This window comes from Mustela nivalis (assembly GCF_964662115.1).
Source record: "Mustela nivalis genome assembly, chromosome: 10".
Taxonomy (NCBI): Eukaryota; Metazoa; Chordata; class Mammalia; order Carnivora; family Mustelidae; genus Mustela; species Mustela nivalis.
Genome location: NC_139029.1, coordinates 60114006 through 60134811, shown reverse-complemented (window position 1 = coordinate 60134811; position 20806 = coordinate 60114006). Strand labels below are relative to the sequence as shown.

The following is a 20806-nucleotide window of genomic DNA, read 5'->3' as shown; positions in this document are numbered from 1 at the left end:
TATGATAGTCATGGAAAGAGTTGTTTTACAAATAGCATCCCAACCAGGGACTTTCAATCTTTAAAGGTGAGAAAGCTGATGTGTTCAAAGGTTTCAATTCCACTGGACCTTTCGGTAAGACTGGAGGAATGTCATGGACACATACTCATTTAGTATGAGCCTGAGGGGGCAGAATTAGGATGAGGTGTCGCCAAAGCTGGCTAAGCATTATTCTTAGGACCTAAATATTGAAAAAGTTACAAATTCTGAATTGAAAAAAGGGGATTCTTTTCAGCCAGTAGGGAAGTTAAAGTTCATGTTATTCTAACTTTTTGACCCTATTTCATTTAATCAGGGTTTTAGCACTCACAGCTATCCCAAAACTATTGATTTTTTTTTTTTTAAACTAGAGCCTGAAATACAGACAAAAGACTATATATGATATCTGTCTAATAATTTATCTTAAGAATCTGTGAACTGTGGAATCATGATTGTTAGGACCGAGAGACACCTGCTCACCTTTCTGATAAGAGTTGCTGAAAAGATATTCTGAGATTCAGAAAGGGTAAGGGATACAGTGTTGACCTTTTGGAGACAGGAAACCTTTGATGAACTATAGGACACCAAGACAGTTCATTTAAAAGATGGTTTCAAAGCATTATCTGGGGCTGGTTTCGTATGTGCATTACAGAAGCCCTCAGGTTGTCTTTTTACATAAACCCTGTGAAATAATGGCTTCTCATGTGGCATCTTGGCTTCTGGGCTTTGTAACTGCTTTCAGTGTCTTTTGTGGACAAAATTAAACTTTCCTTACCATTTGACAGCATATAACTTTCCTAAGATGGGCGTTAAGGAGAAAAGAGGCAGGAAAAGGTCACCAATACCATCTCTATGTAATTAAGGCAGCTAAATAAAATTGTCACTAATGACATTTACTTGACTGTATCATATGCGTCCCTGCTGTGGCCTCCAAATAAGTTAAGGATTAAGTGCTCGTCACATGTACAGACTGTGAATCTGCTACAGGTAATAGGGTATACATTTTTTTAAAGACAGCCTTATTTTAGGGATATGTTTAGGCTTGTGAATTCTCCCTCTTTGCCTCTTTCTCTCTACCTGTCTCTCTCTGTCTTCAACTCTCTCTCTATATATACATGTATGTACCTACACTCACATTTATGTATATGGATGAACACACGTGCCTACCTGGATATACACATGTAAATGTAGGTGCATATGCTTTTGTAAGGTAATGATAATCAGTGGAGGGTAAGCTAAAACTTTGAAAAAATAGCTCCAGGGCCACCTGGGTGGCTCAGAAGGTTACGTGTCAGCCTTCTGCTCAGGTCATGATCCCAGGCTCCTGGGATCGAGCCCCGCATCGGGCTCTCTGCTCAGTGGGAAGCCTGCTTCTCCCTCTCTCACTCCCTGTGCTTGTGTTCCCTCTCTTGCTGTCTATCTCTCTCTCTGTATCAAATAAATAAGTAAAATCTTAAAAAAAAAATAGCTTCAAACTTTGATTGTAGACTCAGAGTGACCACCTTCCAAGATATAAGATGTAATCAAGGAACAAATTTGTTTTCCTTTAACTCTTAAAATAAAAGACCCTAAAAAATCAAAAGTAATCTATGAATTTTGTGGGGGAGGGGAGGAGTTCTGGATGTGGAATTCTTGAAATTGTGTGAGATATAGAGACATAGCTATAGATATAAATATAGAAGTTAAGACTTCTAGGCTGCTGAACTTAAACTTAGAAGTTTATACCAGTAGGAACGAGACCTAAACAAAATTGTGTTTTCCCCTATTGAACACATCATTATTTGGGTACACAATAAATACTTCCAAAGGGATACTAAGAATAACACAAGATCCTGCCCTTCCAAACTTGATATGATATGTAGTGTACCTCAAGGTTTTAGGGAGAGGAGGTGGAAGGTAACACAGAACATCCAGTTTGCACTGGGGAATATTTGCTGGGAGAAGACATGATTGTGAATCTCTGATCCTATCCACTAGCTAACAGGTCAGAGAGAGAGAGAAGTCTTGGCAGTAATGTCAGCATTGTGTCCTGAAGATATGGAAGAATATGTTGAGGAAGTACCTTTAAGTTTGCTGCTGGAATTTAGGGTAGGGGCTGAAGAGTCCTTGGAAGGAACTCCAGATTTCCCATCATGCTTCCTCTGAGAAGCCTTTTATTTTTTTAGAATTTTTTTTTTAATTTTTTCAATTTATTTATTTTCAGAAAAACAGTATTCATTATTTTTTCACCACACCCAGTGCTCCATGCAATCTGAGACTTTCTTGACAACTGGAGTTGGTCATCTCCTTCTCTGTGTCCCCATGAGTTTTGCATATTTCTATTGTTGGATTTTTTACAGCCAATATAATTGTTCATGTCTGATTTCCATACTTGTCTGTAAAATAAACAATGTCAGGACTGTCTCTCAGTTCTTATCATAAAACCTGGAAAACTGTAAGTCCTCACTACCTGTTTATTGAACACATACATGAATGACTAGCTGTCTGGAGTGAATGATTATGCACAGTTTGGGGATGAGAAAGTCAAGAACCGCTAGGCTATCAGGCAAAACCTTCAAAAACCTTAATGGTTTCATTTTTCTCTTCCAGATTGCTGGCAGCATATAATAGTCTTACTGATAAACACCTGACTGGATATTTCAACAACACAAGGATAAGGCGGCATCTCCTAAGATCAGGCCTGGTAAGATTTGGCTTACTTCCTACCTGCCCTCTTGTTTCATTAAATGCAGTAGTTCTCTCTCCCTTTTCTGGTTTCTTCTTTGAGCTAATTAGGGACAACATTCCCCTCACTCCTTCATTTTAGAAAAATTACTTCTTTCCAGAACTCTGATTTATCTTTTTGAAGCTGTGTTTCAAAAGATAGGAAGAGCGGTCACAATGACCGCTAAGGCTACTTATAAATTATTGAGGAAAAACCCTAAGAGCTTCCAATAGCATATTTTACTTGTTTGTTTATTCATTCATTTATTCAACACATATTTATTGAACATATCGTATGAGCCAGAAACTGTTAGGGATTAAGCATAGAGAATACTTTACTGTCTTCAGGAAAAAAAAAAATGTTATTTTTAATAATCACAGAATATCGTGTGGAAGACATGAAGAGTTCAAAATTTCCCCTTGAATTTTAAAAACCTGTTTCCTTTCCTGGATGGTTTATTGGTAACTTTCGTGTCCTTCCTTAGCTCCAAAACTATCATTTCCACAAGATTTCCATTTCTCTAAATGTTCTTAATGTGAAAACCTTTACAAAATACAATAGTTGTCCATTGAAAGAAGTGGGTGTGGATATAGAAAGTGTGAGTAAGGATTTTAGCTGTTTACCTTTTTAAAACACAGTGAATTTCCTTAACCCTTGTTGCCATGGTGTTGAAAGGATACGCATTGTGTTTCTAATTGTTGTTATGTGCTTGGCACTCTGGCTGGGTAGGTCTCCAGAGAGCTTGCTTTTTGTCTCTCCGGGCTTTGTTATCCGACAGACCTGGCTGAAACCTGGCTCTGCCATTTACAAGTCAGAGACTCTGGAACAATTCATGCAGCTCACTTTCTTCACTCCATCTTCCTCAGTTGTTACAAGAAGACAATGCTACCCAGCCCTCAGGATTGCTGTGGCAGTAAGAGATGTGTCATAAGCAACTATTGTGGTCACTATTAACATTAATTCTTTGGATAACAATCTGCGAGGTTTATGTATAAATGGGAAGGATGTACTCATCAACACATTAACGCGCATTTTTTGAACATTGATTATGCGCATGACAGCTCACATAAGGAAGATTTCTCTAATACTGTGGTTCAAATACAATTCCTGACTCAGCAGTGTCCAGCATCATTTGGGAACCTGTTAGAAAATGCAAATTTTAGAGCCCCACCCCAGACTTATTGAGTCAGAAGCTGTGGGCTGAGGCCCACCAATCTGTTTTTCAACTTGTTTTCTGATTCCGATGCAGGCTTAAGTTTAAGAACTTCTGCCCTTGTAGCGGCTTCCAGTCTAGTTGGGGAAATCAGATCTCTCAGAGGGGAGAGGACGAGGACACCTGTTAAATGGGGAGGGGGCACAGTACAAGATGTTCTCAACATTTTTTCTCTGTTGGAAACAAATAGCATGATATCCCATGGACAGACAACACATTTCAAAGACTAACTGAGTTATTTGTGATTGGAAACACTTTTTAGAACCATACCCCTTTCTTCCACTGGGGTGGGGGGGAGCTATATAAAAAAAGATCATCGGTATCCAATCACTTGTAACACAAATCTCCTTGGTCTCTGAGCTCCAATACATTGAACCAACAGTGTTATAAAGCTAGTTATCCAAAATTAAGAAGTATGTGGCCTTGGATTAGACCTGAAGGAGCAGAGCATAATTAAATGGAAAGGGAGAAGATGAACAATTCAGAAAGGATAGCACCTTCTGTTTACAGAAGATACAGAAACATAATACCAAATAGGCCCTTAGGAAGGAGTAAGAGAAAAGAAAAACAAGTAAATAAAAAGCAGAAACTATGACTTCTGACATTTTCAATGATGCCAGTTGAAATCAGTCTGGAATATTTTACATCTGCAGCCCTGAATAATCTGAAAAAAATCTGAATCATGACAAATTAAATTACATTCTGGGTTGGACAGTGGAAGGAGAGAAAGCTGTGTGAAAATAATGAAACCAATTATTTTTAAAACAAATTGATGAGCACCTCTGTAGCTTACATGTTTTGCCCTTCAGAGTCATTTCCTGTAAGATCATCAGTCCTGTGATCACTGCTCCTATTCATTGTTTCAAGGTGCCACCACACCTCCTCTTCCCAATGTGTTAAAAAAAAAAAAAAAGAAAGAAAGAAATGAAAGGAACACCTGGGTTCCATCAAGAAGACATTGTAACTCTAATGAAAACCTTGTTTTAAACGTCAAGTGCACCACCTGTGTGTGTTTTCTCAATGATGGGTATATGAGACTGATTTTTTTCTTTATGAAATATTCATTAAAAGTGAACATTTATCAACTATAGTGGTATACTCTCTTATGCTTAGAAGACACTGCCACTCACTCTGTCACTCTCTCGCTCCCTTTTTGGTAACGAACAGTATATTTTCTGCTTTGTATTTCCATGTCTGTTTTATTTATTCATGTCAGATCACAAGAAGTGGAAGGATACTTTCTGAAAAAGAATACAAACTAAATATCATGAAGAAGGATCACCAAAAATATATCCGGGAGTGCCTAGCTCAGGCTATTTTCCATAAGGTTCTTGATATGGAGGTAAAGTAATCACATTTTCTTTATAATAGATACTTTCTAATATGACAATTAATAACACTCCTGTACCCAGAAGCAGAGGAATTCCTCCTGTATTTCATGGAAAAGGAATGGAACAAGGTTCCCTGAGAAATACTCTTCTTCTCTGTAGGTAGCAAGGTGCCAAGAGACTAAGCTTTTCTCCGTTTCAGTTAGGGAAAAATATGGACATCAGTATATATTTTGTGGTATTTAATTTAACAAGTGTAGATTTTTAATCCATAATGGCTACTCAAAAACATACCGGCCCTCACCATCTGTACCTCAATTTCCATTTGCTAAAAAAAAAAAAAAAGTGACATCTGTTTAAATATCAGTAATTCCACTGCCATGAATTATTTCAGATTTGTTATTCTTTTAAGGCTCTGAAACTGAGCCGTATGCTAAATTTCAGGGAAGAAGCATTGAAACATCTGCTGTCCCTCCTACTTTAGGCCATGTTGGTCAGCGTAGATTCATAAACTAAGCATCAACAACTTTTTTTCAAGTCTGACATGGCATTTTTAGTAGGATATCTAGCTAACTTGATAAATTATTTTAGCCTTGCTCCATGGAACTTATAGTTTCAAGCATCAACACCATTTTAATCTCCATGAAAAAGCATGTGACTTCTTGGCTTGGCCATGCAGCAGTAAATCAGAAAACTTGGCTGGTGAAAGCATTGACCTGTGAGTGCAGTAAACATTTATGAACAACTGTAGAATCACCAGTAAACCAATACTAAGTGTAGTGCCACTTAAAATATTTATTATTATGCTACCATTATACTGAGCAAGTGTTGCATTCAGATAAGATATGATCTGTTAATTTAGGAATTCATTTTGTTTTATATCATGTGCATGAATTATGTGGGATCATTGTTTATGGTCCCCAAATTCACTTGCTTATAAGAGTATTAGTTGAAATTCTGCAACTAGTGTTAAAAGAATAGTACAGTAAATTAATCTATACCTAGTTTCAAATTTAACCAATAGATACCAAGTTCGGTATTAGCTTTGATCTTTGAAGTTTAGTTTTCCAAATTTTCATGTAATTGACACATCATAACTGTTAAGTATGTTATTATTTCAGAATCTTCATACATTCTTAAAGTTTGGAATAGATATCTTAGATAAGTGTTAATATGTAATATATAATTTTATAAAATGTAATATATAATTGTGATATACAATACATTAATATACTTAACAAATGGAATATGTGTCTCTAAATTGTCACATCTCACATTTAATTTATGCCGATGCTGTTTACTAATGCTGTTATATATTAATATTCATGTATTCACGCATACAAGAAACGTCAGTCATTAACTGTAGGCTGACCATGTGCCAGTATGAAGTTATGTGATGTAGCCGTGAGATGTAAAAACAAAAAAAAAATCCAAAGCCAAAAAAACCCACAAAAAACAAAATAAAAAACTATTGTGAAAAGCGATCACACGCTAGGAGAGAGGAAAAACCAACCGGGCTCAAGGAAGATGGGGATGATGACTTGCCTCTGTGAGAGTCAGAGGAGGCTGAACAGAGGTCCTGCTATTTGAACTGGACCTGGAAGGCTAAATGAGGCACCACAGGAAAGCCTGAGAAAGGCACTGGAGAGACTGAGGACCGCAGGCCTGAGGTAAGAGAAGAGAGGACAGCGTGGCTGGGCAAGAAAGCTCCCTGAGACCAGACCACCCAGTGGGCTGGTTGAAAGAGCCGCAGGAAGCGACACTCTTCAGTAGGCCGGGCCCGGTTTCTGGAGGGCCTTGAGTCCCCAGCGAGGTTTGGAGTGTAGGTGATGAGGCGAGGAGATGTTTTTTCAGCAGGGGCGTGAAGTAAATGAGCAGAGCCGTGTTAGAAAGATGATGTTGCTAAAAATGCGAGAGATGGATTAATGAGCTGGAAAAGATTGGAGGTGGGAGGTCAATTAGGAAGCTGTTGCCGAAGGGTGAGGGCTAACAGCAGTCGTGGAGACGCTGGGGAGAGGCAGCTCTCCCAGATGAGAGGAGACGTGAACCGGAAGAAAGATTGACACTGACTGAACGAGGAGGGCTGGGGAGAAGGAGCCAGAGCACCGCTGGGGGGCGCTAGCGCGGCAGGTGGCGCGCGCGCTCGATGGAGCTCAGGGACCGCCGCGCGGGTGGAGGGGAGGCTGGGAGCTCAGGGAACGCGGCAGGGCTAGGAGGGAGCTCTCTCGCCGGGTGGAAAACCAGACCCCACAGAGAGCCGGCAGGCTCTCACAAGCTGCCGAAGGGTGAAACCCAGAAGGGCTGGGGGGAAAAGAAGGAATTTGGTGTGACCGAGAAACAAAGACGTTGGTGGCCTTGGTGCGGACGGGTGAGGTTGAGAGAGAGGGCTGCAGATTTGGAAATAAATGGACAATGGAAAATGGCTGGTAGCGAGTGTAATGAGGTGTGGTGATCCGAGGGTGAGAGAAGAAAGGTGAGAGAGAGAGGGAAGGGAAGTGTCTGGAGAGGAGGGCTGAAGATACTCGCTAGGGAAAGATCGAGCCCGCAGCGTCCCACGGCGGCACGAGGGGATCAAGGACACAGAAAAAACACTTCAAATGCCCTCAAATGTGTCTGAATGATTTCAAATAGTATTGTAAGCAGCTTACTTTTACATGAGGTTTATTTTTAAATTATATAATTAATATATTGCAGAAAATTAGGAAAACTCAAGAATGGACACAAAGGAAAATAACTTCAGAGAATCCTTCCTCTCAGAGAGAACTGCTGTTGACATACATTTCCTTTTAGTCTCTGTTCACATTTATGCATTCATAAAAACATGCTCAAAATGTGGGGCCAGAGTCTTATGAAAAGTAAGTAAATAAGAGCAAAGAAACAGGAAGTTAGCGTCCAACAGACTGAGCCCCAGATGACAGTTTTACCACTGACCAGATGTGTGACCTGGAGCAAGTTCCTGGTCCTCTGCCTCCGTTTCTGCACTCATGCAATGAGACCGCTTAGCAATTAGCACTGTTCAAGAAGAGATGACGCCCACATGATGCCCCTTCCTGGTACGGGGGCAGCCCCACAGTTTGAACTTGATCAATTAAATTGTATTTCTGTGCAGTTCCATATTTTACATTTTCCCCTCATGACATGTATTTTCCATTGTTTCTTTACAAAATCTTTATGAATCTTATTTTAATAATTATATTCTATCCTGTATATGGATGTGCACAAGTGTTAACCATCTTCTTTAAGATTTATACTGCTTCTGAATTTTTACTTTGAAGGAGAAATTCCTTTCAGGTAGCATCTTTGTGTATAACACAGATATGTTTTCTTTTAATTTCGATTTCCTCCTAGGTTTGGAAGTGAAATGTGTCGGTTAAAGGGTAGGGACACTTTTCACTGCATTATATTAGGAATCGGCTTTCCAAAGAGTTGTACCAATTTATATTCCCACTTGCATACTTACACAGGTGATTCTTCTCCATCTCAGTGACAAGGTGGGGGAGGGGGTAAGTGGGGAATACAGTCAGCTGGTGAGATTATTTTCCTCTAAAAAAAAAAAACTTTGCTGTAATTGACATGATTCTCTCCTCTCTTCTTTCCCTTGTGCTTAGCGTTATCATCAGCTTGAAATAAAAAGAAAACTGGAGACCTTAGCTAGGAAGGAGCGAATTCAGAGATTTAAGGTAAGGAGCTACATAATTTTTTTACTTCATAATATTATTTTATGATTTTAAAAGTCAGTGACACCACTATTGATGCTTTTTGAGGCACTTTACTTTTGAGTACTCTTGGCTGAAGTCAGGTGATAGTTTCACCAAGACTCTATCTTGGCCCCCAAAATAGGGACAAAGCTCATGGCAAAATAGGGGCTTCTTCTGCAACTTTGTGACGTACAAAGCTTTCAAAGCAAACACGGAAACATCCTTTTCAAGTTTGAAATTTTGTTTTTGTCTTTTCTTGACTGATATGTAACAGAGACCGAAGGATTTTTGTTTTGTGTTTGAAAAAACTGAAAATAGATGGTGATGTTGCCAATGTGATGGAAAATGGTATTCTCAGAATTATCCCGTGGCACATTTTCATGCACAGGTGACCCTTGAATACAGTAGGAAAGAGATACCTTGGCAAATAAAAGCCCAAGATTTAGACGTTCTGTACAAGGCATTTAAAATCTCCTTATTTGTTTTTATTTTTATTTTTTTATTTGATAACCCTTCTTTGCAGTCAACTTATGAAGCATATACATTTGAATCGGGTTGAGAGGTTCAATTAAGCATGTCTGAAAGATTTCATTTGAGGTTGGCAGTTTTATTCAATTTCCTGAGCCATTTGAATGGTCAGGTAATTCTTCATTTTCTGTGTCGTGTCACAAATATGGGGCCCAAGATACATTTCACAAACTAAGGAATATTTGTAAACCTTCTGGAGAATACGTTGCCACATATAAGGTGGTAATTTTTCCCTCTTGCCTAATGGACTCAAATCTGCCTATTCCGTCATGATTAAAAGAGGCTCTTGTTACAAAAGTATTGTTAAATAACAGCAGATAGGTCATTTTTTCAAGATCAGAAAAGTTGGGGACACCTGGCTGGCTCAGTGGGTTAAGCCTCTGCCCTCAGCTCAGGTCATGATCTCAGGGTTCTGGGATTGAGTCCTGCATCGGGCTCTCTGCTCGACAGTGAGCCTGCTTCCCCTCTCTCTCTGCCTGCCTCTCTGCCTACTTGTGATCTCTGTCAAATAAATAAATAAAAATTAAAAAAAAAAAGATCAGAAAAGTTGGTGTGTAGAGATTTCTGGTTAATTCAACTTTGTCAATATTATCCTACATCAAGGATTGAGTTATACATTCTCTAACTTACTGCTGGAATGTTGATGAAGAAAAATGGTCCCTGGAAATAGTGACAAACGCTGCCGGAAGCTGTGTGGGATTCACTTTCACCCCGGTTGGCGGACGCGCTAACTAAGCACGTGAACATGTTAAAACACTGGCAGAAATTCATGAGAGACACTCCAGTTCCTCCCTATATGATTTTTATTCATAACAATTTTCACTTTGTAGCTGCATTTGGTGAAAGACCTGTGGTTTAAGTTCCTCATATAATATGCAACCCTTTTGCTTGGGGCATGATTTCATTATTTTTTTAAGGTAGAAAAGTAATAGTTTCTGGTAGTCTTTACGGACCAAAGCTGTGAGGAACACCGTGCTTCTTGTAGTGATCTGCTTAGAGCGGATTCATAAATATTGTTGCTAAAATCCACTGTATCCATAGCTGTTATATATTCATATTCATATTATTTATTATAATATATATATATTATAATATATAATATATAATATTATATATAATATAGAAACAGCTGTTTCTTCCAATATAGCAGACTGAAATGCCTGCCTCTCATTATCATACCCAATGCACCACTACAGCTATGGAAACTTTTTCTGTCATGATAGACCTCAGGAGGAACACTTTTAAAAGTAATGAGAAAGGACTTCTAAAGAAGTATTACTAAATACTTATTATTTAGTATTATTATTTAGTATTATTACTAAAGTAATGCAGTATCTCTTAACCGTAAGGCAATAACATAACCTTCATTGCTAATTATGCATCAATTTGTTCAATCACTTTCTTATTCTAGGGAGAATCCACAAGATGGTCTATAGAAAATAACATGCCAGTCCTGTCTCCCCACCCCCCAGCTGGCCCAAAAACTAACCGTGGCCATAGTGTCCTGGTTGATGAAGGACATTCCAGTCCAGGAACACTGGTGAGTCATATTAAATACTCTATCATGTACCATTCTGACTAAATAATATATAATTTCTAATTACTCTCGGAAGGAATTCTCTCTGAGTGCTTTTCTGTATAATTCTGTGAATCCTACTGAATGCCAATGTGGTCTTCTATCTGTTCAACTGTCTTTATTGAATGCCTCACTTTTAATCAGTATCACCCTTGTCAAATCCATTTTGCTTGTTAGAGTTAGAGTAGTTTCTTTAAAGTGCAGATTACTTGTTACTTACATACCCACATGCCTTCACTGGCTCTGTGACATTTTTTAGAAAAACCTAGACTTTTTCACCTGACATTTTAGACCCCAAGCCATACGACCTCAATTTAGCCAACCCAATATTTCCCCTCATGATTATCCTTTAGCACTCTACAATGCAGCAAGATTGAACCACTAGTCATTCCACATATGTCCTGTGTTTTCTGACCTCTGGACTTTGTCCTCGCTGTTCCCTCCACTCTCACCTTACCTGTCAAACTTATTTTATGCACACAAACTCAATCATACCATATAGCCTGTCGGGCCAGATACTTATATTTGTGTTTCTTTTATCAAAAGCATGGGCAAATACTCTAACGTAAACATAGTTAAATGTGCAGAGATTCTATTTAAAGAAATTGCCCAAACCAATGTTTCATCCCAGTTTGATTCATTTATAATATAGAGATGGGATTAATTTGAAGGAAGATGAGGTAGCTTGAAACAATATATAGGTACAGGAAAAGATTTGCAAAATATTTGCTGGAGGTTGATGGTTTAAGTTGTAAATGAATTGCTTGATCACATCTTTATTCTTGCTTTGTGTGGCCTAATATATTTCCTTGTTAACATGAACTTTTTTTGGATTTCACAATATTGAGAAATTGCAAAGCTTTCACAGATTGTTGAAGTAGGTTCATCTCGTATAGTGTTAAGCTTTGACATTTCTCAAAGGTAAATATGTTTTGACATTTCCCGATGAACAGCTCAAGTTATGAAAAGCAACCATTTTCCCTTTGTTGTTACCATATTTCCAAGCTTCATTTAAATGTAGACGTACACAAATAATGATATTTTTTTTGGATGGCAAATTCACTAGGCTCTCAAAAGCTTAAACTGGTTGAAACAAAAGAAACAATCAAGTGCTGTTTTCTATCTTCCCACCTGTTTCAGAGAGGAAAAACCCTTGAAAGGCTTTCTTTTCAATTTTCCAGCTGAACACCCTCAATAAGTAGTTTATGATACATCCAGGAGATCTTAATGTGGCAGGAGTGAGAAAGTAATTTTAAAATTACAGGAAACACTGACACCAGCACTTCAGAAGCCTTTCTGTCTGGTAAACCACGATTCTTCACTTGGTCACCCCCTAGGGTGCTTCTGCACCGTAAAGGATACCTATTGTGATCTTGGAACTGTGGTTCCCATTTTACAGAAATTCAAATCTTCATTTTCTTTCTCTCAGCCTGGATACATATCCTTTAAATTTGACTCCTGACGAGCAAGTGCCTTGGAGATGGAGATAATAATCCTCTTGGGATATTGCAGTTGATTTTTCTTTTAACTTTCTTGAAAAAAGAAGGAAAACATCCAGTGAATAGTTATTGCACTTGGTCACTAATTGAACCTAAAAACCTTCAGAGTAGCAGATAGGCTTTTAGCTGCACCATGCCCATTAAAACTGTGGAAAGCCATTCAACTCATTCTGCACAAGCTTGGAAAATTCACCCCCAGAGATCGTCTAGTAAGAATTAGAAATGCTCAGCTAAGCTGGGTAATCACCAGGTAGTCAATTTCAATTCACATTCTGGTACAGTTTTGAAAATGTTAAGCTACAGTGCCATATTTATTCCAAGAAAATATATTGCAAACAGTTTAAAATATAGCAAATTTAAGGTGGCTTCTGATGTGAACTACAACAGTTTGTAGCTCACAGCTGTTAGTTGAATGATGCAAATTTGTTTTTAGATAGAAATATAATCAGTTAAACATTTGACTGCCATATTCATCTAACTGAATGATATTTGTATGCAAATGTGGGAAATAAAATTTAGAGCACAGAAGCCAATAGATCATGTTCTAGTTTATAGTAACCTGCTTTCTTAAATTCCTATATTAGATTTTCAGCATGCTTGTGTTCAGTTGAAGTACTTGACAAGAGAGAGTCTTAGGCATTATTTGTTTCACAGAGTTCAAAAGAATTCTTTTGGGTGATCTGATTCTCTTGTTCGGAAACCTCTAGTTGGATTTATCTTTGTGGGTTTTAAGACATTTTGCCTTTTGGCTCATGTATTCTTCTGTCCTGTTTCTTTAAATCAAATGTTGGCTTAGTCAATCCACTTGGCTTTCTGTATTGGTCATGAAATAGGTTTGCATGCAGAGACCCAAAATAACAATGACTTAAACATAAGGTTGCCCTCCCCTCCTTCCCAAAACGCTTAGGTGAATCTCAGCTGGTGTGCTCATCTCTACTCCATGAAGTCATCAAAAGCTCAAACTCCTAATTTGTCATTAATCTGCCAAACTTAGTGTGTTGCCTTCATTTACATAAGCCAAGATGGCAGATTGCTGTGTGGATAGTTCAGCCACAGGGAAGTGGGTAAAGGGAAAGTGATGGCACACTTCTTGTAAAGGCATGATCTGGAGGTTTCCTATATCACTTCTGCTCACATCTTATTGACCGAAACTGAGGCATATATCTATACAGAGTTACAAGAGATGCTAGGAAATGTAGTCTTTATTTATGATAGCCATGTTCCCTGATAAAAAAATTCTGTTACTAGTGAGGAAAGAAGAACAGATATTGGGGAATATTATTTCTGCTACCCTTCCCATGTCTGTCTCACAACTGGCTTTCTACCTACCTAGATACTTAAATTTATCATTTTTCTTCTCTGCTCAGCCATTTTCTTCCCTTGCTTATACATTTGGATAAGATGCTTTTGTGAAAACTTGAATTTTTCCTAGCCTCGTTGGTTTATTCCAAATAACATTTAATTCTAAGTTCTGTTAGGTTTTAGATACTCTGTTATTGTTGTTATTGTCTCATTGGCAGTATTTGTGTAGTTTATTTGGCACTAATTGTCATGTGTTGCCAATAGATGTTAAAATTTACTTTTCAATTTTCTCATACTGCATATAGTTGGAATCCAATGAATGTTGACTTAACAAAATCAGACATTTGGCAACATATGACATGCTTGTCAAGACAGCGCTCGGATCAATTTTTGGTGGTAGGAGCTGCCCTCTCATCATTTTTTTTTGGATTACACAATGCATTTCCAGAGTTGAATATTTGTTGTTTACTGCTCTTGACTCAGTGCATTAAGCATTGTTCATGAGTCATTTATACACCATCCTTCTAACCCAAATAAACATGAATTATTCTTAACAGGTTTCCAACTTTTTTATCATAATAGAGCAACAGGGCCCAGAGACTTGTTTTTTGGTTTTTGTTTTTTTCTTTTCTAAACATTGCTGATCTTTATACTAAACTTACAGTGTTCTGTCAGTGCCACAAACAGCATTTCTAATGCTCCATACTGGTCCTTTTGGTATTCTCTGCAGTACATTCTTGATTGGAAAATGCATCAGTCAGGGTCTCAGCAGGAAACAGATGGCTCATACAAATAGGGTAATTAGGAAGAGTTTAATAAAGGAACTACTTACAAAGATGTCAGCAGGGTTAAGGAAAACCCACTGGGGATGTTAAGTATGTTGGGGTCAGCACCCTGGGAAGCATAGCACCTAGGCCAGAGAGGGAGAGGGAAGGACTGGGTCCCAGCAGCAGCAGGCAGTCCTTATAAGCTAGGAGAGGACGGCCTGACAGGAGCTCTGGATTCGGTAGAGAGACCCAGCTGGCCCATCACAGCCTTGGTGGGAATGGTTCAGGAGAGTTAAGACCTCAACCACTTGCCTCTTGTCTTCTGATCTCCTGCCAGTGCCTTTACTGGCCAAGTCCAACCAACATCGGAGAGTAGTAGGTGTAGCCCATGAAGAAATTACTCCCAGATGGCAGAGCAGGGCAGAGAAGGCCGAGAAGAAGAGCAAATGGAAAGTATCCAGCCTGGAAAACATCTCCATTTTCACACAGTGTTTTCCAATTGCCAGTTACTGGTTCTCGTTTTTAGTTTCCTGGCATTTCAAGGGAGAAGTTGAAAAAGGGGTAATGCATTATAGTTAAGCATCACCTCTCTTCTTTTTGAATCATATGGTCTGCTTTTACTTCACAATTTTTAAGATGTAAAGAACTTACAGTAGTTTATGTTGAAAACATTTAAACGGAAATGAGTCCATTCCAATCATACTCCTTTAAATCTTGAAAATGGAACATTATTCAAGGTAACATTTGATTGAGCAAACCCATTTTATGCACTGAATAAATTAGGTATTGTCAGCAAGTTTACAAAATGTATTAAATACGGGAACCTAACAGAGAACATTTCCTTTGTCTAGAATACTCTATAATTGTGGCATTTAGTTATGTAGAGGACTTCCACGCCATATGTTTTAACAAATACTTTGGGTCATAAGGCTATGTATAATGGAAGGACATAATTAAAGTTTAATCTGTTCAGTAAAAAGGCATCATTAATTACTCTAGGCAATTTGTTGGGTTATTAATTGGTTCTGGAAACATGTCAAGATACTAATTTAAATGGAATTTTTTCCCCTAATTGTCTAGACAGCCCCTCGACCATACACTGCCCCAGGAAATATGCAGCCTCCAATTCGATTAAAGCCTCTTCCCAGTAATCCTGTGGTGGGAACTGTTCCAAAGATAACTTCGGGATCCAGATCGAAAACCTCATTGCTGGAAAATGAAGCTCCATTTCCCATTGGGGTAAATGTTACTTCTTCAAGAAATATCTTTTTATTCTTCATGGGAATATTAGATTATCACAAGTTTTAAGATGCAAGATTCAATTAATCTACTCAGTGAAATTTATATTATGCACTTATTAAGCATTTACTAGGTACTTCTGTTTAATTATATTTTACTTTAACCGGAAGGCCTATAATTTGTGTTATTAAGGAAAATGAGTAAGGAATAGATTTATATTATTATAAATAATAAATAAATTTATATTATAAATCTATTCCTTAGTCATTTTCTTTAATAACACAAATAACCTTATAATAATATAAGGTTATCTTTCATTAATTTGAACAGTTGTATGAAAAACAAAGAGAAACTTCTTATATGACTTCTATCAGAACAGACCCAGTGTTGACTGATTCTAAATTTTAGATGCATGGAACCTAGAAAATGAAACTTTCCAAGAATAGGTTTGCATTTGCATGCTGACTTACTTTACCGTCAGTGTATGAAATTGCTTCAAGTTTGACTCTGGAGAAGGTTGGATATAGAAGAAAAAGTATGTCCCTCTTTAAAATATGGTGAATTTATCATACATAGGAGCTTAACTTTGCTTCCTTTTCAAGGTATGTCTCTGGTAATTTTAACTTATTTTAAGAGCGCACCAGAGGGAAACATGGTAAACATAAAATACAAGTTACTCAAACAGGGACGAATAATTAAGACATTCAGTAATTAGGGAGGGTATCGTTTGTATTTCTAACATGAAGAAGAAACATTTGCCAGCTTAAGAAGAAACCTGTATCGTGAGAACAATTACTACTGTGTTCAAATGGGTGAATTTAGTTCCATTTCTTATTAGGAAACCTAAGACATATCAGATTAAGATTTTTTTTTAATTAAGATATTTTTATCAAGAACTGACAGATAACCTGGATACTAAGAAATTAATCCAGACAAATAAATGATCATGTTTTATTATAAAAGTATAATATAACTACAAATAATAACTAATATTTTATCCACTTAATATGCTTTTCAGGTTATGAAGCACTTTTCACAAACCTTATTTTAGTTAATTAAACAGTATTTCCTAGAAAGAAGGAAAAATTAAATCAACAGTGATAGCGCTTTGTCTAAGGAGTAGTTCTTAAGTCTAGGCAGAAGCTTTTGGGGCATAAGTCAGTTAGACTGACACTCTAGGATCTGGGGTCCACATTGAAAGCCTGGAGATTTCCTATTTCAGCTAGTGTCCAGGAACAGATATGTCCTGAGACATTGCCTCAAGTTAACAAGAATAACACAGAACAAGCTCATCTGTCTCCCCATAGTAAACCAAAATCAGCAGCCAAATCATAATCAAAGGCCCTTAATTCACCAGATATCAAATAATCAAAGCTGTAGAAGCAGTCCATTATCCTACTATAGACAGACCTCTGTGAGAAGCCAGATCACAATGAGAGGGTTGCCTAGTGAGCATGGAATCAGAATGAGGGTATATAGGAGAATGGAATCAGGTTAAAATGGGTTGATGTACCTATCTCATCTTAGGAATGGGCTTGCCAAAGGTACCAGAAAACTCAAAGGTCTTTGGCTAACTCCCTGTGTCTTTCAGGGATAACTTTGCCATTAGGACTAGAAATATTTAAAATCCAATGGGTGGGATTTTCTCTCCCCTAGATAGTGCTTGGATGGGTACATTCCACATTTGTCAAGGTGATTTTATTATTTTTTCTAAGCTCCTATACTTTGATAGATTCTTTTTCCTATTAGATATGTAAAAAGTACTAATCAAGTAATATTCAAGTTCTGCTAGCTAGGGAGAGATTTTTTTTTCTTCAGCTGATTTTCCAGTTCTGCTCTGAGCCATTGGATGAATTTATTTGTTAAATCTTCATAGGGCCTTTTATTTTCCTGTTTATAAGTTTTGGGGTATGAGTAATTGAGGGATAGGCACTTAATGGTGACTTTCTTAGGCTGACAAGATTGAGTTTAATTCCATGTTAATTTAAACTAGCTAAACATACACTTTTCATTCAGTAAATATTTATTGGGCTAGGTCCTGCTCTAGGCATTAGTGCTATATCAGTTATCAAGGCCTACAGAAGTCTCTTAACTTACTGGAGCTTATGCTGCAATGCTGTATAACTATGCTGTCAGAAGACATGTTATTTTTCCATGGTGTTGATGATGAAGATGATTTAATGTAAATCAGACAAATTTCTAAAGAAGTAGTAGTCTTTATGAGTGCTGAGTATGTAGTGAGTACCCACCAAATTCTTATTGTTTTCTTAAAACGTAAAAGTTATGAATGTGAGAATTGTTGAAAGGGACAACAGACATAAGCAAGTTTCTAAGTATCAGGAGTAAAGGTCTTCAATTTAGGCAAAAGCAATCTGGTCAAAAACAGAGTGAGTTAAGATGCAATTGAGTGAAAATTGTGACTTAATTCATAATAATTATCCTTATGATAAGAGTTTCTCATACACTATTGGTAAGTATAGAAATTAGTATGACTATTTGTTAAGGCAGTGTGGGAATATGTACCAATATTTTAAATGCTCAAGAATTTTTACATATGGGAATTTATTTTAGGAATATATAGATATGTGAAGAAGAATAGATTCAAGAATGCTCAGTATTATAGTATTTGTAATAGTGAATAATTGAAGATACCTAACAATTTAATAGGATGTTGTTTAGAAACATTATAGTTTATTAAAGTATGTTAAACAAAAAATATAAGGTAAACTTATTTTTACTCGCATGGAAAGATGTCCAAGACACTGTGGGCTAAAAAAGCAAGGTAAGGAATGGCATGGTAATTAAAAAAAAATTTATTAAGCCATTTCCAAATAAGGCATACAACTGACTGATAACTACCTAGAAATAATAATTTTAAAAAATCTCCAAGTCCCCAAAGTTCTGGATTCATTGATTTTATTCTTCTTATTTTCACTTAATTTATATTTGTTGTTATAATATCAATGCACATCATCACAGAAAAATTGGAAAGTGTAAGAAGAGAAAAATGAGAACATAAATAGCTCCTGCAATATCACCTATTTTAACAATTCTAAATTCATTGTTGAATATCTGTTTAAATCCCTCTCTGTTCACGTAAGTGTTGTTTTTGATCAAAATATAGCTTATATGTGCCCTTATTTATCTTGCTTTTACTTATTAGTATTGAGCAATATTTGAAGAAGGACTCCCATTTCTTAAAATAACTTTTCATTCTATTTAAGCATCTCAAAGAATAAATTGGCTGAAAAGAAACGTACCAAATAAATTGGTATAAAATGGGTAAAAGTGATTAAAGATGACTTCAAGTTTGGAAAGCTACCTCAGATGCACAAAAATGACCAATTTATGAAAATACCAAGATTCAAATATATTTGAAAAATGTGATATGATGATTGATTACACCTTTGGCACTTTTTAATTTTTGATTAATACAGAGATACATTTTTTTTCAAATAATACAAAGATATGTAAGATGGAAAATGGTATCTCCCAATAATCCAAATCCCAAAGGCAACCCTTAGTTCAAAGTCTTCCAGTCATCCCTGATTTTATCAAAATCCACATACAAATTCATTTAAAAGAATTGTGTGATCACATTACATAGACCTTTTTATGTCAGGATGAATAGATTCATAGTATTCTTTTTGAAGCCTGGTGAGAATCTATTACAAAGACATAAAAAAAAAATTTAAATATTCTCCTTTCAATCATTCAACTGAATTTGGTGTGTGTGTGTGTATCCTTTTACACATTTACATCAACATATTGTACAGTTATTTTGGTAGGGTTTATTCCTACAAGTTGAGTATGTAGGAAAAAATAAGCTGAATAGAGTCTTTGGGTCAGAGTCCGCATTTGGTTCCTTGCCATTATATTATCAAGGAATATTATAACCCCTGGATGGGTGAAATCAATGTAAGAAAAGAACTAAAACCCCCTTGTTAAGTGAACTATCCAACCCTGCCTCAAAGTACAATTCTTCCACCTCCTTGATTTTAAATTGTTAAAGATTTAATGGATTTAATGTATTATTGAAGAAAAATCCCAAAGTACTATAACAATGTCATCACTGTGTATCTGACATAAAAATATACTTCAATAAGGTTAGGAAGTCATGAAAATTTAACTTGCTGTGGATACTACAAAATGGCAATTTTCAATTAAAAAAATGAAGTGTTTTGAGTTTGCCTATTATTATCAGTTGTATTTACATGCAATGTAAATCATACAGTCTTGTCTTTAATTTTGGGTTGCATTGGTCACTACTACTGTTTCACTGGTTGTTATGTCATGAAATGTGATTACAGGGCAAGAAGGCAGTGATGAAGTTCAAGAACTCCATGGACAATTCACAGGGAGTGTATCGCTATCAACTTCCAAACATTAACAATTACATGATGCCTATTCCTCCTCCACCTCCTCCCCCCAGTGGAAGAATCATGAGGGAAAATAGACTTGAATCATGGAGAAGGAGAAGATTCCGTCCAACCACTGCTCCAAATGGCTTAGATCCTCTCTTTACCAGGGTGAATATGTAATCAAGTTTTCTTTTATTAATTGAGCATAGATTACCTTGCGCTATTAAATTTCTAGATGTGCCATACAAATGAATCTAGTGAAATCAAATGCAAAATGTCTTTATATAAATATAATAATTTTATAAGTGTAATTGTAAGCCTGGATGAATCTGAAATCAAATATTTGAGTAGCTCAGTTCAGTAATTAATTTAGCACTATTAATAAAAAATCCACTAAAGCATGACAACAAATGAGTAAGAAGTATCATCCTCTCACAGAGTGGGGCAGTGACTATTTGGAGCAATAATAAAATCTACCACAGCTACTAACTTCTGAACTCTACATGCTGGTGTTGGTTTCCCTTCACTAAGCCAGGAAACGTGTGCTTTCGAAGGATGCTGCCATGCTGCCTC

At 36.9% G+C, this 20806-nt stretch overlaps 1 protein-coding gene across 3 annotated transcripts in view; it reads left to right on the top strand.

Moving 5' to 3' along the window:
- ERICH3 (glutamate rich 3) overlaps nt 1–20806 on the top strand; it is a 93890-nt gene that overhangs the window by 19333 nt on the left and 53751 nt on the right. The window contains exons 2-7 of one of the 3 annotated variants that reach the window (XM_082688131.1): nt 2608–2701; nt 5152–5277; nt 8872–8943; nt 10901–11029; nt 15714–15872; nt 20183–20401. In XM_082688131.1, the coding sequence (XP_082544257.1) occupies nt 2608–2701; nt 5152–5277; nt 8872–8943; nt 10901–11029; nt 15714–15872; nt 20183–20401 (799 nt within the window). Of the gene's footprint in view, nt 1–2607; nt 2702–5151; nt 5278–7389; nt 7632–8871; nt 8944–10900; nt 11030–15713; nt 15873–20182; nt 20402–20806 lie in introns of those variants that run through there. The other 2 variants (XM_082688132.1, XM_082688133.1) reach the window with 2 other exon arrangements.